Source organism: Equus asinus, chromosome 5 (assembly GCF_041296235.1).
Source record: "Equus asinus isolate D_3611 breed Donkey chromosome 5, EquAss-T2T_v2, whole genome shotgun sequence".
NCBI lineage: Eukaryota > Metazoa > Chordata > Mammalia > Perissodactyla > Equidae > Equus > Equus asinus.
In genome coordinates this window covers 15,156,840-15,183,212 of record NC_091794.1, presented here as the reverse complement: position 1 = coordinate 15,183,212, position 26,373 = coordinate 15,156,840, and the positions used below count along the sequence as shown (strand labels likewise).

General features: G+C 35.8%; 1 protein-coding gene across 5 annotated transcripts in view; it reads left to right on the top strand.

The window, feature by feature from the left end:
- Positions 1-8,279, top strand: part of LOC106829510 (cell surface glycoprotein CD200 receptor 1) — a 43,887-nt gene extending 35,608 nt beyond the window's left edge. For all 5 annotated transcript variants that reach the window (XM_070508825.1, XM_070508824.1, XM_070508828.1 and 2 more), the window contains one exon: positions 199-8,279. In XM_070508825.1, coding sequence (XP_070364926.1) covers positions 199-321 — 123 coding nt within the window. In that variant the 3' untranslated portion in view covers positions 322-8,279. The remainder of the gene's footprint in view (positions 1-198) is intronic.
- The last annotated feature ends 18,094 nt before the right edge of the window (positions 8,280-26,373 follow it).

The window sequence follows — 26,373 nt, the reverse complement described above, 5'->3', positions numbered from 1 at the left end:
ACTTAAGTAATCAATAAATATTTTTTTTCATAAAATATTAGAGAGAAGTATTTCTCTATGTTCATGTAAACCGGAGACATAACTATAAGCATTATTGGTAGATGCTAAGGCTGTGGGCACCTGTTAGAAACACATAGGTAGTTTTTATTGTAATTTATGGCTTTTTTAAATTAGTTTTGACTTTGAGTTCTTTCTTAGGATGAAATGCAGCCTTATGCCAGCTACACAGAGAAGAACAATCCACTCTATGATACTACAAACAAGGAGAGGTGTCGGATGTTACAAAGTGAAGTTGATGGAATAGGTCTCGATACTTTATAAGTTGTTGGAGTCTAGCACCGGACAAATGAATCAAGAAACAGTACAATTACTGCTTTGACTTTCTTAGAGTTCTAGAATGGAAGATCTATTTTGAAATTAGGTTTTCAAAGATTCTTAGAAGAAAAAGAATAGAAGGATTTGCATTTACATTCTTACACAAGTGAAATTTTAGAATCTTAGCTGCTACTAGCTTGTTCTCTGAAGAACTGATACTATTTACAAAGAAATCATTCTCATGATAAAATTTTCAATTGTTCAGTATAGTAGATAATGAAAACCAAATTTCTTCAAGAAATAACTCTGCAGAAGGAACAATCATCAAAAATTTTTATGTATTCCTCCAGAAAATTTCTATGTGCATATGACATATCTGTATGCCCATGGTATATGTGTACATTTATATGTCTATTTACATATACATACCCATATCCTTGTCGAGGCACAAATGGGAATATGCCATAGTGCTGTTGTGTAATTCTAGAAAGCTAATATTATAATATGTCTTGGAGATCTTTTATATCAACACAAGCAGAGCTACCTCATTCTTTTTAATGGCTACACGATATTCCATTGTATAGTTATGTCATAATTTAATTAACCAAAACCCTAGTGATGGACATTTAGACTGTTTTAAGTTTTGCTTGTTTTGCTATTATAAACAATACCACATAGAGTGTTTCTTGTGTATGCATCTTTTTGTATTTGTTTGAGTATCTTCATAGGATAATTTCCTTGAGTGAAATCACTAGGTCAAAGAGTTTGTGCATTTTTATTATTGATGAACATGTCAAATTGTATCAATTTACATTCCTTCCAAATGTGTTTGCATGTGCCTTTTCCTATACTGTTATTTTAATATATGCAAGATTACCACTTCTTGTTTCGAATCAGTTAGCTAATATGATATTGGATTATGATAACAATTATATTATTTAATAAAATTAGATTTATATTTTTCTGTAATGTTTGTGAGAGCGAGAGAACAAGTGTGAGGACATTAGCATTTTCTGAACTCATTATATCTCTATGGAGGTATTGATAACTAATGCCTAACAGTTTTGTACATATGATAAATTGAAAATGTGTATTTTTGTGGTGTACGTTTTATTGTGATGTATTTATCAAATAACAAACATTTATTGACTATATAAGCAGCTAAATATGCATTACAGAGGTTTTGGGTATCTGTAAAATATGACCTGTGTGCTAAGAGAATGGCCATGGGCAATGGACTTGACCCTCTCCTGCATTTTTCTGTGGAATAAAATATTGGGGATGTGTATATTAATCATTTTTTAATATTATGAAAGTATGTTTTATTTATGGAAAAAATAAGCCTGTTTCTCCATAGCAGGAAAAGCATTAAAATTTTTCATCATGGTAGAAATGAAAACAAATCCATTCATTCTTCAATTATGCCATTTGAAACATTTAAGGCAGCTATTTTGTCTTATTAATATGTTTTCCTCTCTCCAGACATTTTGGTTACTCTAGGCTTTATCTTTAAAGGGATTTTTAGTCTATTTTGGATGTAAAACTAGTATAATGACACTTGACACTTGATATTTTCACCAAATCATCTTGTTACCATTTGACTTGCCCCAAAAACCAAACCATTAAATTTCTCCATACAAATATTATCAAGTAGTGTGCACAATAGACATTATAACCCTGTACTTCATCTTTTCTTACCTTTTCATCCAACCCTGGTTGGGATGAAGCTCACAGTTAGTTAGGTTCAAAAATATCTATTTAATTATTACTAAAAAACAAAACTGTGTTTACATCTTAATTTGATCGTGTCTAAACAGCCACGTCAAATGACACCATAGTAAAGACTTCAACTGCTTTATAAATGCTAAATTATATTGCATGGAAAATAAAATAATTAAAATCTTCCACTACAGAGGTGCTAAATGTGGTTGAACATCAAAATCATGTGGGGAGGGGCTGGCCCCGTGGCCGAGTGGTTAATTTCGCGCACTCTGCTGCAGGCGGCCCAGTGTTTCGTTGGTTTGAATCCTGGACGTGGACATGGCACTGCTCATCAAACCACGCTGAGGCAGCGTCCCACATACCACAACTAGAAGGACCCACAATGAAGAATATACAACTATGTACCGGGGGGCTTTGGGGAGAAAAAGGAAAAAATAAAATCTTTAAAAAAAAAAATCATGTGGGGAAATAACAAATTATATAGATTCCCCAGATCCACTTCAGACCTGATGAATCAGGAAAATCTAGAGATTGGATCAGGTGCCTCAGTTAGGTGCTCCAGGAAGCAGAGGCTGAGATGGAGCTGGGGGCAACAAAGTTAATTGGGAGAGAGAGGTTACACTTATAAAAGAGTAAAGGGGCAGGATGTAAGATAGGGGAGGGAAAGCCTTTAGAGCATCATGGTGATCTGAATGAAACCTGTGAAAGGAAAGAGAGGAGTTAGCAGCATAGAGGAGGGAGAGCCTCAGATCACGATGTACAACTGTAAAAGTCTTGGCCAAACCAATGAGAAGCCCTAGCAGAAAAGATTGCTTCTAAGAAGAATCTTTCATGAGCAGAAATAGCCAAACTCTGATACCCTTTCAAGTTTAGTCATTGGCTGGGAAGAGTATGGCTTCAGCTCAAAAGCTGAAACGGATCCTGAAGGTGTTAACTGGAGACCATCATCTAACTGCACTCCTTGCAGTTGAATGGCAAGTTCCTTTTTGATGGGAAATCTGAACAACTCACGTCCGTAGCTGCCCAATCCATCCTTTCACGGCTTTATATTTGCCTGCTATGGCATCATCTATCTCTTTATTTTCAACTTCTCTGTGACATTTTATTTTAGGCACACCTTCTGCAAAGAAACTAGAGCTTTTTTTAATAAAGAAGATAGAGTTGATTTTTATTAACTCTTTGAGGATTTTAACTATTAATAAGAGAATTTAAACCATACACATTTGTTGTGATTACTTACATATTTATTTGGTCATATTTCTCCAATTTTATCTTGTATGTCTCATATTCTATCTTTTCTCACCCCACTCTGTTTTATTTTTTCTTTCACTATGCTTCGCTGGATTGGTTAGTTTTCTTTTCTTTTCTTTCTTTCACCTCTAGTAGTTTAAAAGTTATTCATTGTAATTTACATTTATTAGGGGTTATACTTTATTTATGAACACCTGAAAACAGCTTTATTGTTGTATAATTGATATAGTTAAAGCATACACTTTGTTAACTTTTGCACATATTTAAGTGTACAATTTGTTAAGTTTTGATGTAGGTTTACACTTGTGGAACCATCAGCACAATCAAGATAATGAACTTATCTATCACCCCCAAAAGTTTTCTTATGCTTCTTTGTAATCCTACCCCTTAAGTCTTCTTGCTCCTATACCTCCCCAGGGAACCACTGATCTTCTTTCTAAAACTACGTATTAGTTTGCATTTTCTAGATTTTTTGGTCTGGTTTCTTTCACTCAACACAATCATTTTGAGATACATCCACACATTAATAGTTCATTATTTTAATTGCTGAATAGAATTTCATTGTACAGATATACCTCAGTTTGTTTATCCATTCACCTGTTGGTGGACATTTGGGTTGTTTCTGGTTTTAGGCTGCTACAAACAAAGCTACAAGCATTCCTGTGCAAGTATTTTTGTGGACATGTGCTTTTATTTTTCCTGGGTAAAAGCCTATGAGTGGTTTGTCTGGATCATATGGTAGGTGGATGTTCAACGTTTAAAGAAATTGCCAAAATGTTTTTCTAAGCCATTGTACTATTTTACATGGCCCCACCCATGTACCAGATTCCCAGTTCTTCCATGTCTTTGCCAAGTCGGTATAGTCAATCCTCCTAATTTTAGACATTCTAATCGACGTATGTTGTCCTCTCACTGTGGTTTTAATGTGTGCTTTGCTAAAGATTAATGATGTTGACTGTCTTATCATATACTTATTTACCACTCATCTGTCTTCTTTGATAAATGTCCAAATATTTTGCCCATTTAAAAAAATTGGTAGTTTGCTTCCTAATTGAGAATTATTTGTATATTCTGAATACAAATCCTTTTTATTCTCTTTATCATACTCTCTGAAGAGAAGATTTTTTTGTTTTTGTTTGTTTTTTAAGAGGGGGATGTTTTTGATTTTGATTAACAATTCATCAAAGTTTTCTTTTATGGGCTATTTTTGATATTGCATCTGAGAATTTTTTTCTAACCCAAAGGTCACAAGGGTTTTATCCTAGAAGTTTTAAAGTTTTTGGTTATACATTTAGGTCTATGATCCATTTTGATACAATTTTTATATGTAGTTTGAGATATAGATTAAAGTTCAGTTTTTTTGGATGTGGATAGCCGTATGGATATTCTTGCACCACTAGATTGCGTTTTAATCTTGTTGAAAATCATTTGTATGGGTCTATTTATGGGCCCTGTTGTGTTTTATTGAACTATTTGTCTATTGTTATGCCAAACACCACATTGCCTTGTAGCTTTATACGTCTTGAAATCAGGTAGTGTTATCTCTTCAACTTTGTTCTTTTTTAACATTTTGGCCATACTGGGTACTTTGCGTTTCCATATGAATTTTAGAAACATTGTCAATTTCTGCAAAAAAGCCTTCTTGAAGTTTGATTGGATTGTGTTGAAGTATACATCAATTTGAGGAGAATTGATATCTTAGCAACATAGAGTCTTCCAATCCATGAGCATAGTAGGTCTCCTATATATTTAGCCCTTCTTTAATTTCTCTCGCAATGTTTTGTACTTTTGTGTGTACAGCTTTTGCATATCTTTTCATGGATTTATCCCTAAATATTGCATTTCATACTCTTAGATACTGTTGTAAATGGTATTGTTTTTTAAATTTCAGTTTCTAATTGTTCTTTGAGATCATATAAAAATGCAGTTGAGTTTTGTATATTGAACTTATATATTATGCAACCTTGAGAAATGTACTTATTGGTTCTAACAGCTTTTTTGAAGATTCCAGCAGATTTACTACATAGATGATCGTGACATCTGTAAATGAAGACAGTTTCAGTTTTTCCTTTCCAATCTGGATAACTTTTATTTGTTTTACTTGTTAAATGATAACTGTTTCTCTACTCAGAACACTTCTGACAAAGTGTGTGGATTTTCCACACCAAGCAATTCTCCAATTCTCTGTGGACTCCAACTGGATATAGTCTACAGTTTAACTCAATTCTGACCATCTGGAGTTAGCACAAACCTCACAGATTAAGGGCTCGGTACCAAAAGACTCCCCCTGGTTTCAGATGCCAGTCGCAAGTAGTAGGACCTCAGGTTTTTCACACTTCTGTCCGACTTGGCTACAAAATTGAGGGTTCCCATGGAACCCCTTCCCTCAGGTTTTGATAATTTGCTATAATGGCTCACAGATCTCAGGGAAATACTTCCTTACTGTTACTGATTTATTTTAAGGATATTATAAAGGATACAAAGGAACAGCTGGATGAAGAGGTGCACAGGGTGAGGTCTGGAAAGGTCCCAAATGTGGGAGCTCTGTCCCCATGCAGTTTGGGGTGTACCACCCTCAACTTTATATGTGGGACACCTGCCACGGCATGCCTTGATAAGCAGTGTAAGTCCACACCCAGGATCTGAACTGGCGAACCCAGGGCCACCGAAGTGGAACATGCAAACTAAACCGCTATGCCATCAGGCTGGGCCCCCTGTCTGTTTCCATTATTGTTGAGGAGGGGTATTGAAATATCTGACTATAATCATGGATTTGTCTATTTTTCCTTGCAATTTAATCAGTTTTTGCTTCATATATTTTGAAACACAGTTATAAAATGCATAAACCTTTAGGAGTATTATATCCTTTTGATAAATTTACTCCTTTATCATCATGAAATGACATTCTTTATCCTTGGTAATAATTTTTCTATCAAGTTTACCTTGTCTGATATTAATATTGTCTCTCCAGTTTTCTTTTAATTAGTGTTAGAATGGTGTATCTTTTTCCGTTATGTTCCTGTTAAACTATTTTTCTTTATATCTAAAGCATGTTTCTTATAGGCAGCCTATAGTTGAGTCTTGCTTTTTATCCAATATGACCATTTTTGCTTTATTTGGCAGATTTAGACCATTTACATTTAATTTGATTATCGATATGGTTAGGGTGAAGTCTGTCAATTTCCTATTTGTTTTCTGTTTTTCCACATCTGTATTTTTTGCCTTTTCTTTCACTTACCACCTTGGAAATTGAATATTTTTTATGATTCTATTTTGTATACTTATTAGGTATAACTCTGTTTTGTTACTTTTGTGGTTGTTTTAGGATTTATAGTACGTATCTTTAACATCACATTCTACCTTAAAATGTTCTTATGGTGCTTCGGATATAGTATAAATACCTCGTAATAGTATACTTTCCTTTCTTCTCTCCCATCCTTTGTGCTGTTGTGTTATGCTATAACTTTATGTTATTAATGTTATGAAATAAATAGCGTTATTTTTTATTTAAATTTAAAGATACATAGTTATTTCAATTTTATATTTAAATATTTCATTTTAACTATTAAATATTTAAAATATTTAAATATTAGTTGCCTTTTAAGGATATTTAACTACTGAAAAAATATCTTATATATTTACTATGTAGTTACTGTGTCTGGTTTCTTCATTCCTTTGTGTAGATCTGTATTTCTCTATGTTGTCCTTTTTCTTTTGCCTAAAAGATTCTCTTGAACATTTCTTGTAGGGAGGGTCATCAAGAGATAAATTTTTTCAGTTTTTCTACACCCAAAGAAATCTCTTTTTTGTCTGCATTTTTGAAAGTTATTTTGTTGCAAATAGAATTCTAGGCTGACTGGACTTTTTACTTTCAGTACTTCAAAAATGTTGCACCGTTGTCTTCTCGCTTGCATGTTTCCTATGAGAAATCTATTGTCATTCTTATCCTTGTTTCTATATGTCTTTTTTCTCTGGCTGCCTTTAAGATTTTCTGTTTACCACTGGTTGTGAGCAATTTGATTACAATGAGCTTTGGTGTAATTTTCTTCATATTTCTTGTGCCTGGGATTCTTTAAGCTTCCTGGATCTATGGGTCTATAGTTTTCGTCAAATTGGGACAATTTTTTTGCCATTATTTCCTCAGAATTTATTTTTGTCTCCTCTTCTCTGTCCTTTTTTTTTTTTTTGAGGAAGATTAGCCCTGAGCTAACTGCTGCCAATCCTCCTCTTTTTGCTGAGGAAGACTGGCCCTGAGCTAACATCCCTTCCCATCTGCCTCCACTTTATATGTAGGACGCCTACCACAGCATGGCTTGCCAATCAGTGCCATCTGCACCTGGGATCTGAACTGGCAAACCCTGGGCCGCCGAAGCAGAACATGCACACTTAACCACTGCGCCACCGGGCCAGCCCCTCCTCTGTCCTTTGGGGACTCTAATTATACACATATCAGGTCACTTGAAATTGACCAATAGCTCACTGATGCCTAGTTCATGTTAATGTTCTCTTTTCTCTGTATTTCTTTTTGTATAGTTTCTATTTTCAAGTTCAACAGTTTTTTCTTCTGCAATGCATAATCTGCTGTTAATTCCATTCCATGTATTTTTCACTTCAAATATTTTAGTTTTTATTTTTAGAAATTTGGTTTGAATCTTATTTTATGTCTTCTACATCTTAGGTTAACTTTTGGAACATATGGATTAGAGTTAAAAGAGTTTTAATGCCTTCGTCTGCTAAATCTTGCATCTGTGTCAGTTTGGGTTGATTTTGATTGATTTGTTTTTTCTTCCTTTTGGGTTGTATTTTCTTGTTTCTGTGAATGCGTTATAATGTAAAACATTTTATTTTTGTAAATATACATAACATAAAATTGACCATTTTAACTATTTTTAAGTGTATAATTCAATGGTATTGTTTATTCTCATTATTGTGTATATAGGATTAATGTGAGTCTTTTATTAAATATCATATAACTGGGTTTTAAAAATCAAATATGACAATTTTGATATTTATTGTCATGTTTATATATTTGATATATTGATATATTTAAATATTAATATATTATACTTTATATTTTTCCTGAGTTTTCTGTGTTTCTCTTTTTTCATTTCTTGCTTCCTTTTGGACTTATAGAGCTTTAAAGAATCTATTTTTATTGTACTGGAAATTAAATACTCACGTCTATTCTTTTGAGGTTACCATTCAAAATTTAACACTTATGCTTTAAATCTAAAGTTAATTAATATTACCCTACTTAAAGTACCTTAGAATGTTTTAATGCCAATTACTTCCTTTTCCTTCTTAGAGTTATTGTCATCTAATATTGAAATTTTATCATTTTTAAAAACTATTCTTCAAACTAGGTATTACTATTAGTAGTTTATAAAAGTTTATTCATGTATTTACCAATTTTTTTGTTATTCCTCCCTGAATATTAGACCTTCCTTTTTGTAATCACTTTCTTTCTTCTCTTTCCTATTTTCAAGTTTTGTTCAAGAGTTTATGGAGTGCAGGTCTTCATATAGTGAAGATCCGTATTGTTGGTAATAAACTCTCAGTTTTTGTTTGTATAGAAAAAGGGTCTTTATTTTCTCGTCATTTGTGAAAAGCATTTTTTTTCTGGATAACTAAATCTAAGATCACAGTTGTTTTACTCCAGCACTTTGGAGATAATCTGTTTGTCTTGGCCTCCATCATTGCTAAGAATTCTTCTGTCAGTACCAGTATTATTCTCTAATAAGTAATCTGTCCTTTCTCCCTCACCACTTTTAAGATCTTCTCTTTGTCTTTATTGTTTTGAAATTTTGCTGTGGTGCACCTAAATATGGATTTGTTTTTATTTTTCTTGCTCGGGATTTGCTGTGCATCCTGAATCTGAGGATTCCGTTTTTTAAAAAATCAATACTGGAAAATTCTTAGTTACTCTCTCTTTTAATATTATGTTTCACCATTTTTATCATTCTCTTCTTCTGTAAATCCAGTTAAATCACTTTTAAAGTGATTTAAAATCTGAAGGGAACAGATTCACTTTACCTGCATGACCCCTCCCCCAAGGAGGCATTACTCAGTGCCAGGAGAGATGCACTCAGCCTGCAGTTTCTCCTCAGGGGAAAGTGAGAGCATGTGAGTGAGTGCCCAGCTTCCCCAGCTGTGCAGGACACTGCCAAAAGCAATTTTTTCTTGACCCACTCAGAATACTGAAGTGATCTGCATAACACGGTGTGAAGAGGCTGGGAGCACAGTGGCTAAGGCTCAGAACACATCATAGGAATGTAGTTCCTACTAAACCCTTGTGGACTCTACCAGGAAACCCATTCATGAGCTGTTTGGGACACCTCAACTACGCACCTCTCCAACTGACCTCACGGCACCCCCAAACACTCTGCATGCCTCATAACACCCCCCTCCACACACACCATGTGCCTGTCTCCCTGACATGCCACCATGGGTGGTGAGTGCAGGCATTTGCAGATGGCTAATGAACATGTACAGAAAACCAGTTGACTCTACAGGACTGGGAGAAAGCACACAAATTTGAGCCTACAGCACTACCATAGGGAAAGCAAATGGGATGCCAGCATCTAAGCTAGCTTTGTACATTTGAGAGGAGGCACACAAACTTAAGAATTCTCCCTAAAGAGGAAATAAGAAACATAGAGCAGATACATCCATAGAAAACATCTGATAAAGCCTAAGAATCCCTAGCAGGACTGACAGATGAAGATATTTCTCTTCTGAAGCCAGTCAATAAAGACTGGAGGAGGTGGCTCCTTCTTCAAATGTGAAGACAGTAATGCCAGCCTTCAAGGAACATGAAAAATCAAGGAAATATGTCACTACCAAAGGAAAAGAATAACTTTCCAGTAACCAAACCCAAAGGAATAGAGCTCTATGAGTTGTCTGACAAAGAATTCAAAATAATTGTTTTAAGTAAGCTAAGTGAGCTACAAGAAAAAAGAAAGACAACTAAACAAAATCAGGCAAACAACACCCACAAAGAATGAGAAGTTTAACAGAAATGTACAAATCATACGAGAATCAAACAGAAATTATGAAGCTGAAGAATACAATTAATGAAATGAAAAATGCAATAGAGAGCATCAACAACAGACTCAATCAAGCAGAAGAAAAATATCTGTGAACTTGAAGACAAATCATTTGAAATTATTGGAGAAGAACAAAGACAAAAGAATGCAAAAGAGTGAAGAAAGCCCACATGAATTGTGGAACACCATCAAGTGAAAAAAATTTATGCATAAGGGAATCCTAGAGCAAGAAGTTTATTTAAAGAAATAATGGCTGAAAGCTGTCCAAATCTTGGGAGAGATATGGACATCTAAGTACATACAGGTCCTCAAACAGATTCACCCAAAATCTTCTCCAAGACACATTATACTAAAACTTTCTGAAATCAATACAAAGAAAGAATTTGAAATTAGCAAGAGAAAAAAACTCATCACATACAAGGGAACCCCAATAAGGCTATCAGAGAATTTCTCAACATAAGCTGTGCAGACCAGGAGAGTGGGATGATATATTCAAAGTGCTGAAAGAAAATAATTGTCAACCAAGAATACTTTACTAGGCAAAACCATCCTTCAGAAGTGAAGAAAAGATAAATACTCTCCCAGACAAACAAAAGCTGAAGGAGTTTATCATCACAAGACCTGCTGCTCAGAAATTCTAAAGGGAGTTCTTCAAGCTGAAATGAAAAGTTGCCAATTAGTAACATGAAAATATGTACAAAGATAAACACACTGGTAAAGGTAAATATATAGTCAAATTCAGATTACTCTAATACTGTAATGCTGGTGTGTAAATCACTTAACTGTAGTACAAAGTGTAAAACACAAAAGTATTAAAACTAACTGTAGCTACAATAATATGTTAATTGTAACACAATATAAAAACATGTAAATTGTGACATCAAAAACATAAATTGTTTTGGGGGGAGTAAAAGGATAGAGTTTTTTTATGGGATTGAAGTTAAGTTCTCGTCAGCTTAAAATAGACTGTTATAACTATAAGATGTTTTATACACAAGCCTCATGGTAACCACAAAAAAGAAAAAACCTCTAGTAGATACACAAAACAGAGAGAGAAAGGAATCAAAGCATACTTTATGGAAAATCATCAAATCACAAGGGAAGACAGCAATAGAGGAAGAAAGGAACAACATATCTACAAAATAGCCAGAAAACAATTAATAAAATGGCAGTAGTAAGTCCTTGCCTTTGAATAATTACATTAAGTGTAAATAGATCAAATTCTCCAGTCAAAAGACATAAAGTGGCTGAATGGATAAAAAAACAAGATCCAACTATATGCTGCCTATAAGAGACTCCCTTCAGCTTTAAGGATACATATTAGTTGAATGTGAAGAGATGGAAAAAGATATTCCACACAAATGGAAACCAACTTACAGCAGAGATACCTCTGCTTATATCAGACAAAATAGACTTTAAGTCAAAGACTGTAACAAGAGACAAAGGAAGTCATTATATCATGATAAAGGGGTCAATTCATCAAGAGGGTATAACAATTATAAATATATATGCACCCAACACCAGAGCACCAAAATACATTCAGCCAGTACTAATAGATCTGAAGGGAGAAATACAGCAATACAATAATAGTAAGAGACTTCAATACCCCAGTTAGAAAATCAAAGGGAAACATTGGACCTAAGCTATAGCTTAGACCAAATGGACTTAGAAGACATATGAAGAACATTCCATCCAGCAGCAGCAGACTACACATTCTGTTCAAGTGCACACAGAATATTATCCAGGATAGATCATATGTTAGAGTGCAAACCAAATTTAAGAAGGTTGATAATGCCAAGTATCTTTTCCAATGACAATAGTATGAAACTAGAATCAATAACAAGAGGAAACTGGAAAACTCACGAATACATGGAGATTAAACAATGTACTCATGAACAACTAATGGGTCAAAGAAGAGATCAAAAGGAAAATCAAAAAGTATCTTGAATTGCTATTACTAAAAAGACGAGAAATAACAAGTGTTGGAGAGGATGTGGAGAAAAGGGAATCTTTGTCCACTGCTGGTGCAAACATAAATTGGTGCAGCCATTATGGAAAACAGCATAGAGATTCCTCAAAAAATTAAAAATAGAACTACCATAGGATCCAGAAATTCTACTTCTAGGTATTTATCTAAAGAACACAAAAACACTAATTCAAAAAGATATATGCACCCCTATGTTCATTGGAGCATTATTCACAATAGCCAAGACTTGGAAACAACCTAAGTGCTCACAGATGAATGAATGGATAAAGAAGATGTGGTGCATATATACAATGGAATACTACTCAGCCATAAAAAAGATGAAATCTTGCCATTTGTGACAACATGGATAGACCTTGAGGGTACTATGCTAAATGAAATAAGTCAGATAGAGAAAGCCAAATGCTGTACGATTTCACTCATGTGTGGAAGATAAACAAACAGATAAACACATAGATACAGAGAATAGATTGGTGGTTATCAGAGGGGAAGGGAGGTGGGGGAGGGCAAAAGAGTAAAGAGGCACATTTTTACAGTGACGGATGGTATCTAGATTTTTGGTGGTGAATGCAATGTAGTCTATACTGAAATTAAAATAATAATGTACACCTGAAATTTATATAACGTTATATACCAATGTTACCTCAATTAAAAAATATCTTGAAACAAGCAAAAATGGAAATGCAATATACCAAATTCATAGGATGTCCAAAAGAAGTTCTAAGACGGAGATTTACAGTAATAAGTGCCTAAATTAATTTAAAAAACCCCCAAATACACAACCTAACTCTACATCTCAAGGAATTAAAAAAAGAAGAAATAAGCCCAAAGATAGCAGAAGGAATGAAATAACAAAGATCAGAGCAGAAATAAATAAAATATAGGCCAGAAAAACAATAGAAAAGATCAATGAAACAACGAGCTTATTTTTCAAACATAAAAAAAAATCAACAGACCCTTAGCTAGACTAAGAAAAAAGGAGAGAAGACTCACATAAATAAAATTATCAATGAGGGGCCTGCACGGTGGTGCAGCAGTTAAGTTCACATGCTCCGCTTCTCAGTGGCCTGGAGTTTGCCGGTTCGGACCCCGGATGTGGACATCATACCACTTGGCACGCCATGCTGTGGCAGGCATCCCACATATAAAGTAGAGGAAGATGGGCACGGATGTTAGTTTAGGGCTAGCCTTCCTCAGCAAAAAGAGGAGGACTGGCAGTAGTTAGCTTAGGGCTAATCTTCCTCAAAATAAATAAATAAACAAATAAATAAATAAATAAAATTACCAACGAAAGAGGAGACACTACAATTGATACCACAGAAATACAAATCATCATAAGGAACTATTATGAATAATTATTTGCCAACAAATTGGATACCCTAGAAGAAATGAGAAAATTCCTAGACACATACAGCCCACCAAGACTGAATTATGAACAGACAATCTGAACAGGCCAATAACGGTTAAAGAGATTTAATTAATAATCAAAAACCTCCCCAAAAGAAAAGCCCATGACCAGATGACTTCACTAGTGAATTCTAGCAAATATTTAAAAAAGAATTAATCTTTCTTAAACTCTTTCAAAAATTGAAGAGGAGGAAACTCATTTTATGAAGTCAGCATTATCCTGACACCAGAGCCAGACAAGGACACTACAAAATGGGAAAATTGTGGACCAATATCCCTAATGAACATAGATGCAAAAATCCTCAACAAAATACTAGCAGACTGGATTCAAAAGTATATTGAAAGAATCATGCACCATGATCAAGCCAGTTTTATCCATGGGATGCAGGATGATTTAACATATGCGAATCAATAAACGTGATATGCCACGTTGACAGAATGAAGAATGAAAATCATACGGTCACCTCAATAAGTGAAGAAAAGGCATTTGAAAAAATTCAGCTTCTGTTCACGACAAAAAGTCTCAACAAATAAGGTAGAGAAGGAATGTATCTCAACGTAATAAAGGCCATATGTGGCAAGTCCACAGCTAACATTATATTCAGTGGTGAAAAGCTGAAAGCTTTTCCTCCGAAATCAGGAACAAGATGAAGATGCCCACTCTCAATGCTTCTCTTCTACATAATAGTGGAAGTCCTAGCCGGAGCAATTAGGTAAGAAAAAGAAAGAAAAGGCATCCAAATTGGAAAAGAAGAAGTCAAAAATCTGTTTGCAGATTACATGATCTTATACATAGAAAACCCTAAAAATTCCACCAAAAGTCTGTTAGAATTAGTAAACAAATATAGTAAAGTTTCAGGATATAAAATCAATATACAAAAATCGGTTGCATTTCTATACACTAACAATGAACTATCTAAAAATAAATTAAGAAAAAAAATGCCATTATAAGAATGTCAAAAAGAAAGAACTACTTAGGAATAAATTTAACCAAGGAAGTGAAAGAACTGTTCACTGAAAACTATAAAACATAGATGAAAGAAATTGAAGAAGACACAAACAAATGGAAAGATATCTTGTGTTCATGGGTTGGAAGAATTAATATTGTTAAAATGTCTGTAATACTCAAAGTAATTCACAGATTCAATGCAACCTCTATCAAAATTCCAGGGGCATTTTTCACAGAAATGGAGAAAACAATCCTAATATTCACATGGAACCACAAATGACCCTGAATAGCCCAAGCAATCTTCAGAAAGAAGAACAAAGCTGGACGCATCACACTTCCTGATTCCAAACTATGTTACAAAACTACTGTAATAAAACAGTGAGCTACTGGCATAAAAACAGACACAGAGACCAGTGGAACAGAATAGAGATAAAAATAGAAATAAACTCAAGCATATATGGTCAACTGATTTTTGACAAGTGTGCCAAGAATGCAAAATGGGGAAAGGATAGTCTCGTCAATAAATGGTGTTGGGAAAATGGGCTAGGCACATGCAAAAGAATGAAACTGCTTGCTGGATAAATATCCAGTTGGGTTTCCTATAGTCACCACAAATATAATATATTCAAAACAGAATCAATTTCCTTATCCTGTAAACCTGTCTCTTATCCTGAATTTTCAGTACCACTTAGGGACATAACTTTGCAGCAAGATGCTCCAAATATTCCAACCTTGACTCTCTTACCCAAATCTTATGCCACTATGCCCTATGCCCTGTTAATTCAATCTCTGAAGGTTTTTTGGAAAAAAAAGAATGAAACTGGAACCCTATCTCACACCAGTTGCAAAAATTAACTCAAAATGGATTAAAGACTTATATATAAGACCCGAAACCATAAAAGTCTTAGAAGAAAATGTAAGAAAAAAGCTGCTTGACATTGGCCTTGGCAATGACTTTTGGATATGATGCAAAAAGCATGGGCAACAAGAGAAAAAATAAGAAATTGGGACTACATCAAACTAAAAAGCTTCTTCAAAGCAAAAGAATCAACATGAAGAAAAGATAACCTGTGGAATGGGAGAAAATATTTGCAAACCATATATCTGGTAAGAGGTTAATATCCAAAATATATAAGGAACTCATACAACTCAATAGCAAAAAAAATCCCAAATACCCCGATTAAAAATGGGCAAAAGACCAAAACAGACATTTTTCCAAAGAAGACATACAAATGGCCAACAAGTACATGAAAAGGTGCTAAACATCACTAATTATCAGGGAAATGAAAATCAAAACCACAGTATCACCTTAAACATGTTAGGATGCCTTTATGAAAAAGGCAAGAGGTAACAAGTGTTGGTGAGGATTTGGAGAAAAGGGATCCCTGGTACACTGTAGGTGGGAATATAGATCCATATAGTCACTATGGAAAACAATATGGAGGTTCCTCAAAAATGAAAAATAGAACTGCCATATGATCCAGCAATCTCACTTTTTCATAGGAAGTTGTCATTAATCATTCCTTTGGGTGACCAAACTGAAACCAGTGCTAACCATTTATTAATAGGAGAAATCCAAAGAGCAGGATCATTGTCTATTCAGGAAGACAGAAGGAGAAATTTTGAGCAGAAACTTCTGTCTAACAGTCAGCCCCCTCAGTCTTGACCTTCTCACTCCACATGGAAAACCCGTGTTAACATTGCATTGAATCTGTAGATTGCTTTCCTGCCTCTCCTCTACCTGCTGTTTTATAGCAGAAGACAGCATATCCTAAAATCCTTTAGCCTGAAACAAACAGAATAAAGAAGAAAAATAAATAAAGTAGAAATTATGAAGTAGAGGCTAATGTTGTCAGCAGAGTGAGAAAGTGTGAGCGTGAGTGCACAGGGAGGCAGGAAGGACCTGGCATGGCCCACAAAGGGTCTGAGCTTGTGCAGTGGGCAGTGGCAGCCCCTGTTCATTTGTGGTAAGGACAACATTTCCCTAGGGCCATGTTCAGGAAGAGCAAGGGGCAGCCAAGTGCACAGAGGGGTGGACTCAGGTTGGGGTGCCCAAGAAACACCAGGTGAACGTTTAGGTCAGCAACGGCCAGCATTATCTTGGTGCCTGGTCCCTTCCCCATCTTTGAAAAGACTCAAGTCCAGGGCTTGTGCATAGGATGTACTTGACAAATTGAAGTGAAATTTTCCCAGTTTGGTTTTAATTCCTCATTCCAGACTGACCCCTAGCCCCAGCCTGAGCCTTCTTCATGGAAGGTGTCATGTGAGCAGAGAACTATTTGTCTTATGGTCTTTTTGAGTGTTTTGCTTCTAAATATTTTCTATCTCAGTGTTTTCTGTATTAAAGTGCATGCTTCTAGAGGGAGAGATCATGTTTGATTTCTTTCATAAACCATACAACAAATTACCAAACAAGTACACATGGACACACAAAGTACAATGCAAGGGAAGGAAAACTGCGCATGGAAAAATCTTGGTTTCTATCCTGATTATACAGCTCTCTCATTAACTGACTTACAATAAGCTGCTTAACCTCTCTGCCTTCCTACTTCTTTATTTATAAAAATGAATATAACGATGCGAGCCTCATAGGAATCAGTTTGACAGGATCTGGGACATAGCTCCGTTGATTACAATTGGATCTGAATAGTGGGTCAAATGTACATGCTTCTCTGGAGAGAAATAAATGTATAAAGGCACACACCAGGAAGTTCGGTCATTAACACCTCAACTCTCCAAGCAGGAAATGCTGCTTCTTAAATTGCTCATGAGTCAGAAACACAACAGAGTAAAGAGTAGGGGATTTCTCATCAGGGCTATGGGGCAGAGCAGGAGAAGTAAAAGACCACAGCTAGCTAGGTATATGGTATGCTGGAGGAAAAACATAGAGGTAAGGACAGGAAAAAACAGCAGGGAACTTGCTTTAGAAGATGACTTCTGCTTCTGGAATACCGTTCACAGTTTTTCTCCTTTTCATAGACGGTAAGTCTATGGGGAGAGGTTGAGGAAATTGCTCATGTTAAGACCACTGATTATGGCCACAGTGATGCTAAAATCAATAGTTGATTCTCAGTTTGCATCTTATTTGACCCATCAGCAGCATTTCACACAATCTTTTGGTTTGCTTCTACTTTACTCGCTACTCCTTTTCAGTCTCCTTTGTTGATTCCCCTTCTTTTCCCAACCTTTCAAACTTGGAGTATTCCAGCCTCTTCTACACTCACTCCCTTGGTGATTTGTCCAGTTTCTTGGATTTGAAAGCATTTATATTTGAAAATGTCCACACTTATATGTCCATCCTGGGCCTTTCTGCCTACTTGACGTATTCACTAGGATGTCTAACAGAGGGCTCAAATTTAACATGTCCCAAACTGACCTCCCTTATCTTTCCAAACATGCCTCACTTCCCGTCTTTCTCCTCTTTGTGGATGGCAACCCCATTCTTTCAGTTCTTCAGACTAAACCTCTGGGATAATCTTTAAATCTTCTCTTTGTGTCACATTCCATATGCACTCCATCAGCAACCCCTGTTCTCTCTAACTTCACGACACATCCAGATTCCTACCTCTTCTCAACCCCTCTGCGACTACCTTCCTGAGTCAAGCCACCACCAGGCCTGATGGTTTTATTGCATTAGCCTCATAACTGGCTTTCCTCCTCCCACTCAATCTGCTCTTAACAGAGTAACCTGAGTGATCCCGTTAAAACTTAGGTAGATCACATCGTTCGTCTTCTTCAGACACTCCAGTGGCTCCCTATTTCACTTTGAATAAAAGCCTAAGAACTTACAGTGTTCCCCAAGGCCTTATGTCATCTACTGCCCATTCTCTGTCATCTCTTGGTCCTCACATCACCTCTGACAACTCTCCCCATTCTTCACTCTGTTCTGGCTATTCTGGCTTTTGTTTTCTCTCCCTCAAAACTGCCAGGCCCCCTTCTTTCTTGGGATTTGAATGTCTGGCTCTTTTCCTAGATATCTATATGGCTAACTTCTTCACCTCTTTCAAAGCTTTGTTTAAATGTCGCCTAACCTGAGTGCCCTATTTAAAATTTCTACCAATTCCCACCCCAAAACCCTCATTCCCAGATCGCTCTTACCACACATTTTTTTTTTCATAACTCTGATATCACCAGCATAGTATTTCTTGACCATTTTCTTCTTGTTGAGTACACGACTTTTTAGGGAACTCCATTCCATTGTTGGATAATTTGTTTAAATTTATTTCAGGGGCCAGCCTGGTGGCATAGTGGTTATGTACCGCATGCTCCACTTCGGTGGCCAGGGTTCACAGTTTGGATCCTGGGTGCAGACCTACACCACTCAACAAGCCACGCTGTGGCAGTGTCCCACAAACAAGATAGAGGAACATGGGCACCAATGTTAGCTCAGGACCACTCTTCCTCAAGCAGAAAGAGGAAGATTGACAACAGGTGTTAGCACAGAGCCAATCTTCCTCAGAAAAAATAATTATTTCAAACTGAACTGGAAATTTGCATCCTATAATCTGTAATGTTGGTCACCATCTTTAAAAGCATGACACAAGGAATGGTTTATGAATTCTTTGCTAGTTTGACTTAATTTTAATCTTTTCATAGAGCTTATAAATTCAAAATTGGAAACCTACACCAAGTGTCAAAATGGTAAACACAGAAAACGTTTTGGATGATTCACCTCACAGTTGAGAGTTAAGCAGTATTATATTGTCACGTTTTGTACTTTTGCATTGGATTTCATATCTATGTAATGCAAACAGATGATAGATTTTTCTGTGTATGCCATTTTGTGGTATCATCTATTATCTTCTCACAGGGCTCTATAATATGGATGACAAGTATGTGGTATGCAATCTCTCAAAGTTACCATGTAAAATACATTAAATCCCACAAAGTTGTCTTTTCCAGGTGGGGCTAAGCTTGTTTGAGCTAGCAGTTTTACCTAAAAACTTATGTAAACAGATCTTATGAGTGACTTCTGTATTGTGTGTGTGAATGTCAACATATCCTTATTCATAGAGAGGAGTGGAAGTGAGTGATGAGTAGCTTAATTTCTGTTATGATATCCTTATCTTTGTGATTCTGACTTTAATTTATCTGGATTAGGAGCAAACAGATTCATATCAACTCAGATGAAGAATAAATCTCTCTGGAGCCCTAAATAGAACAAGATTATGAAGATGCCAGTCTCTGCTTGATGCTCTGCATTAACCCTCTTTGTTGATCTCATCAGCTAGTTGTGGGAGCATGAGGGAGACAGTGGATTTGACAGACCCTCATTCTGCCATGCCTGAATTTACACTGATCTTGGACTTTTTCCTAAATTTGAAATAGCAGAGACTTGTGTCCACTTGATGCCTTTGGCCTCATTTATCTGGAGGTTACCCTTGGGTGGCTTAACATAACTGTGAATAATGCCTATTGAACATTATGGAAGAAGCACAAGAATCACAAGATACAATCTTCACCCTGGAGGAGTGATTCTTCTTGGTTAATTTGTTTTAGAATCACCAAGTTCTAACAGGGTTCACTTACACAATAGAATTTTCTTTTTCTTTCCAAAGATGAAAGTTTAATTTGTCAAAAACAAGGACATCGGTAAGTTGGAGATATCATTGCCTCTTTTTTTTAATTAAAGTAATATTGGTTTATAACGTTATATAAATTTCAAATGTACATTATTATATTTCAATTTCTGTGTAGATTATATCATATTCACCACCCAGAGACTAATTACAATCCATCACCATACACATGTGCCTCATCACCCCTCTTGCCCTCCTCCCTCCCTCCTTCCCCTCCCTTAACCACCAATCCAATCTCTGTCTCTGTGTGTTTGTTTGTTGTTGTTGTTGTTATCATCTATTTATGAGTGAGATCGTATGGTATTTGACTTTCTCCCTCTGACTTATTTCACTTAGCATAATACCCTCAAGCTCCATTCATGTTGTCACAAATGGCAAGATCTCATCTTTTTTAATGGCTGAGTAGTATGTGTATATATTCCATTGTGTACATAGACCACATCTTCTTTATCCATTTATGCCTTAACGGGCACCTAGGTTGCTTCCAAGTCTTGGCTATTGTGAATAATGCTGCAATGAACATAGGGGTGCATATATCTTTATGCATTCATGTTTTCATGTTCTTTGGATTAATACCCAGCAGTGGAATAGCTGAATCACATGGTAATTCTATTCTTAGTTTTTTGAGGACTCTCCATACTATTTTCTATAGTGGCTATACCAGTTTGAACTCCCACTAGCAGTGTATGAGAGTTCCCTTTTCTCCACATCCTCTCCAACACTCATTATTTCCTGTCTTGTTAATTATAGCCAATCTGATGGGCATGAAGCGATATCTCATTGTAATGTTTTTTTGAGGTAGATTAGCCCTGAGCTAACATCTGCCACCAATCCTCCTCTTTCTGCTGAGGAAAAGTGGCCCTGAGCTAACATCTGTGCCCATCTTCCTCTATTTTATATGTGGGATGCCTGCCACAGCATGGCTGGATGAGTGGTGCATAGGTCCACACCCAGGATCCAAACTGGCAAACCCCAGGCCCTGAAGCAGAGCACGTGAACTTAACCGCTATGCCACTGGGCTGGCTCCTATTGCATTGTAGTTTTGATTTGCGTTTCCCTAATAATTAGTGATGTTAAACATCCTTTCATGTGCATGTTGGCCATCTGTGTATCTTCTTTGGAGAAATGTCTGTTCAGATCTTTTGCCCATTTTTTAATTGTTTTTTTTTGTTGTTGAGATGTATGAGTTCTTTGTATATTTTGGATATTAACTCCTTATCAGATGTGGTTTGCAAATATCTTCTAGTTGTTAGGTTGTCTTTTTGTTTTGTTCATGGTTTCCTTTGCTATGCAGAAGTTTTTTAGTTTGATGTAGTCCCTTTTGTTTATTTTTTGTGTTGTTTCTCTTGCCCAGTCAGACATGGTACTTGAAAATGTGCTGCTAAGACTAATGTTGAAGAGCATACTGCCTATGTTTTCTTCTAGAAGTTTCATGGCTTCAAGTCTTACATTCAAATCTTTAATCCATTTAGAGTTAATTTTTATAAATGGTATAAGATAATGATCTACTTTCATTCTTTTCCATATGGCTGTCCAGTTTTCCCAACACTATTTATTGAAGAGACTTTCCTTTCTCCATTGTGTGTTCTTGGCTCCCTTGTCAAAAATTAGCTGTCCACAGATGTGTGGGTTTATTTCTGGGCTCTCAATTCTGTTGCATTGATCTGTGTATCCATTTTTGTGCCAGTACCATACTGTTTTGGTTACTATAGCTTCATAGTATAGCTCAAAATCAGGGAGTATAATACCTCCAGCTTTGTTCTTTTTTTTTCTCAGGATTCCTTTGGCTATTTGGAGTCTTTTCTTGGCCCATACAAATTTAGGATTCTTTGCTCTACTTCGGTGAAAACTGTTGTTGGAAGTTTAATAGGGATTGCATTGAATCTGTAGGTTGCTTTAGGGAGTATGGACATTTTAACTATGATAAATCTGCCAATCCAAGAGCACAAAATATCTTTCCATTTCATTGTGTTTTCTTCAATTTCTTTCAACAATGTTTTATAGTTTTCAGTGTATAGATGTTTCACCTCTTTGGTTAAGTTTATTCCTAGGTATTTTATTCTTTTTGTTACAGTTATAAATGGGATTGTATTCTTAATTTCTCTTTCTGCAACTTTGTTGTTAGTGTATAGAAACACAACTGATTTTTGTAAGCTGATTTTGTATACTGCAACTTTACCAATTCATTTGTTATTTCTAAAAATTTTTTGGTAGATTCATTAGGGTTTTCTATATACAAAATCATGTCATCTGCAAATAGTGACAGTTTCACTTCTTCTTTTCCAATGTGGATCCCTTTTATTTCTTTTTCTTGCCTGATTGCTCTGGCTAAGACTTCCAACACTATGTTAAATAAGAGCAGTGAAAGTGGGCATCCTTGTCTGGTTCCTGTTCTTAGAGGGATAGCTTTCAGTTTTTCTCCATTGAGACTGATATTAGCTGTGGGTTTGTCATATATGGCCTTTATTATGATGAGGTATTTTCCTTATATAACTATTTTATTCAGAGTTTTTATCATAAATGGATACTGTATCTCATCACATGCTTTCTCTGCATCTATTGAGATGATCATGTGAGTTTTATTCTTCATTTGCTGTATCTCATTGATTGATTTGCAGATGTTGAACCATCCCTGCATCCCTGGAATATATCATACTTGATCATGGTATATGATTTTTTAACATATTGTTATATTCAATTTGCTAGTATTTTTTCGAGGATTTTTGCATCAATGTTCATCAGTGATATTGGCCTGTAATTTTCTTTTTTTTGTGTTGTCCTTGTCTGGTTTTGATATCAAGGTAATGTTCTCTTTGTAGCATGAGTTAGGGAGCTTCTCTTCCTCTTCAATTATTTGAAAAAGTTTGAGAAGGATAGGTACCAAGTCTTCTTTGAATGTTTGTTAGAATTCACCAGGGAAGTCATCTGGTCCTGGACTTTTATTTTTTGGGAGGTTTTTGGTTATTGTTTCAATTTCCTTATGGTGATTGATCTGTTCAAATTCTCTATTTCTTCTTCATTCAATTTTGGAAGGTTGTATGATTCTAAGAATTTATCCATTTCTTCTAGATTATCCAATTTGTTGGCATATAGCTTTTAGCAGTATTCTCTTATAATCTTTTGTATTTCTGAGGTGTCCATTGTAATTTCTCCTCTTTCATTTCTGATTTTATTTATTTGAGGCTTCTCTTTTTTTTGGTGAGTCTAGCTAAAGGTTTGTCAATTTTGTTTATCTTTTCAAGGAACCAGCTCTTCGTTTCATTGATTTTTCTATTGTCTTTTTAGTCTCTATTTCATTTATTTCTGCTCTAATTTTTATTATTTTCTTCTTTCTACTGATTTTGGGCTTTGTTTGTTCTTCTTTTTACAGTTCCTTTAGGTGCACTGTTAGATTGTTTATTTGAGATTTTTCTTGCTTGCTGAGGTAAGGCTGTATTGCTACAAACTCCTTGCTTAGAACTTCTTTTGCTGTATCCCATAAATTTTGGCATGTCATATTTTCATTTTCATTTGTCTCCAGGTATTTTTTATTTTTTTCATTGACCCAATCATTGTTCAGTAGCATTTTGTTTAATCTCCACATATTTGTGGCTTTTCTGATTTTCTTCCTGTAGTTGATTTCTAGTTTCACACTTCTGTGGTCAGAAAAGCTGCTTGGTATTATTTCAATCTTCTTAAATTTATTGAGACTCGTTTTGTGGCCTAATATGTGGTCAATCCTGGAGAATGTTCCATGTTCATTTGAAAAGAATGCGTATTCTGTGGTTCTTGGATGGAACGTTCTCTATATATCTACTAAGTCCATCTGGTCTAATGTGTCATTTAAGGCCAATGTTCCCTGTTGATCTTCTGTTTGGATGATCTATTCATTGGTGTAAGTAGAGTGTTAAAGTCCCCTACTATTATTGTGTTATTATTTCTCTTTTTATGTCTGTTAACAATTGCTTTATATATTTAGGTGCTCCTATGTTGGGCGGATAGATATTTACAAGTGTTATATCCTCTTATTGGATTGTTCCCTTTATCATTTTGTAGTGCTCTTCTTTGTCTCTTGTTACAGTTTTTCTTTTGAAGTCTATTTTGTCTGTCATAAGTATTGCTACCCCTGCTTTCTTTTCATTGCCATTTGCATGGAGTATCTTTTTCCATCCTTTCACTTTCAGTTTGTGAGTGTCTTTAGGTCTGAAGTGGGTGTCTTGTATGTAGCATATAGATAGGTCTTGTTGTTTTTCCAATCAGCCACCCCGTGCCTTTTGACTGGAGCATTTAGTCCATTGACATTTAAAGTAGCTATTGATAAATATGTACTTATTGCCATTTTGTAACTTTTTTCTGGGTGTTTTAGCAGCTCTTCTCTGTTACTTTCTTCTTCTCTTGTTCTCGTCCCTTGTGGTTTAATGACTTTCTTTAGTATTATGTTTGGGCTCCTTTCTATTAATTTTTTGTGTGTTTATTATAGCTTTCTGGCTTGTGATTACCATGAGGTTTGTATATAATAACCTATGTATATAGCAATCTATGTTAAGTTGATGGTCTCTTTAGTTTGACCTCTTTCTAAAAGTTCTAAGCTTTTATTCCCCTCCTCCCACATTTTATGTTTTTGATATAATATCTAACCTCTTTGTGTGTGTGTGTGTGTATCCATTACCCTCTTAACATGGAAATAGGTAATTTTAGTACTTTTGTCTTTTGACCTTCATATTATCTTCATAGGTGGTTCATCTGCTACCTTTACTGTATTTTTGCCTTTACCAGTGATTTTATTGTTTTTCTTTTGATAATATTCTTATTCTTATTTGTGATCTTCTCTTTCCCACTTAAATAAGTCCCTTTAGCATTTCGTGTAAGACTTGTTTCTTGGTGATAAACTCCTTTAATATTTACTTGTCTGGGAAACTCTTTATCTCTCTTTCCATTCTGAATGATAACCTTGCCAGGTAGAGTATTCTTGGCTGTAGGTTTTTTCCTTTCAGCACTTTACATATACATGCCACTCCCTTCTAGCCTGTAAGGTTTCTGCTGAGAAGTTAGCTGATAGCCTTATGGGGTTTCTTTTGAGTGTAACCTGTTGCCTTTCTCTTGAAGCTTTTAGGATTCTCTCTTTATCTTTAATTCTTGACATTTTAATTATAATGTGTCTTGGTGTGAGCCTCTTTTGGTTTATCTTGTTTGGTGTTCTCTGTGCTTCCTGTACCTGGATGTCTGTTTCATCCTTAGGTTAGGAAAGTTTTCAGCTATTATTTCTTCAAATAGGTGCTCTGCCACTTTGTCTGCCTCCCCCTTCTGAGACTCCTATAACACAAATATGAGTGTGCTTGATGTTGTCCCAGAGGCCCCCTAGACTGTCGTCATTCTTTTTTCTTTCATCTGTTCAGCTTGGGTGATTTCCTCTAGTCTTTCCTCCAGCTTGCCAATCCATTCTTCTGTATCATCTGCTTTGCTATTGAGACCCTCTAGTGAATTTTTCATTGCCAGTATTGTATTCTTCATTTCTGATTGGGTCTTTTTTGTATTTTCCAATTCTTTGTTGATGTTCTCACAGAATTCATCCATTCTTCTCCCAAGATCAGTGAGCATCCTTATGACTATTAGTTTGAACTCTTTATCAGGTAGATTGATTATCTCTGTTTCATTTAGTTCTTTTTCTGGCGTTTTGTCCTGTTCCCTTACTTGACATGTATTCCTTTGTCTCCTCACTTTGGCTTTTTCTCTGTGCTGATATCTATGTATTAGGTAGATCAACTATGTCTCCTGATCTTGGAGAGGTGGTCTTGTGTAAGAGATGCCTTATGAGGCCCAGTAGTGTGCTTCCCTTTCATCACCAGTTCCAAATGTTGTGAGTGTCCCCTGTGGGGGCTACATGTGTACTTCTGTTGTGGCAAGGTTGTTCTTGCTGCAGGTGCCTGGGCAGGCTAGGTTGTCCCTCTAGCCAGTTAGTTGTAATGCTCAGCTGCATGTGGCTGCTCTGGTCCCTTCTGTCACTTTATTGGGTGTGGAGAGCCCCAGCATAGTTGGCTGCAAGATCTAATAGTACATTCGTGTTGCAGTTTTTCTGTTGGGCCTGCAGCATGGCTGGTTGCTAGGCTCAAGGGTTTACAATTGCTTTAGGCCTCTGGCTTT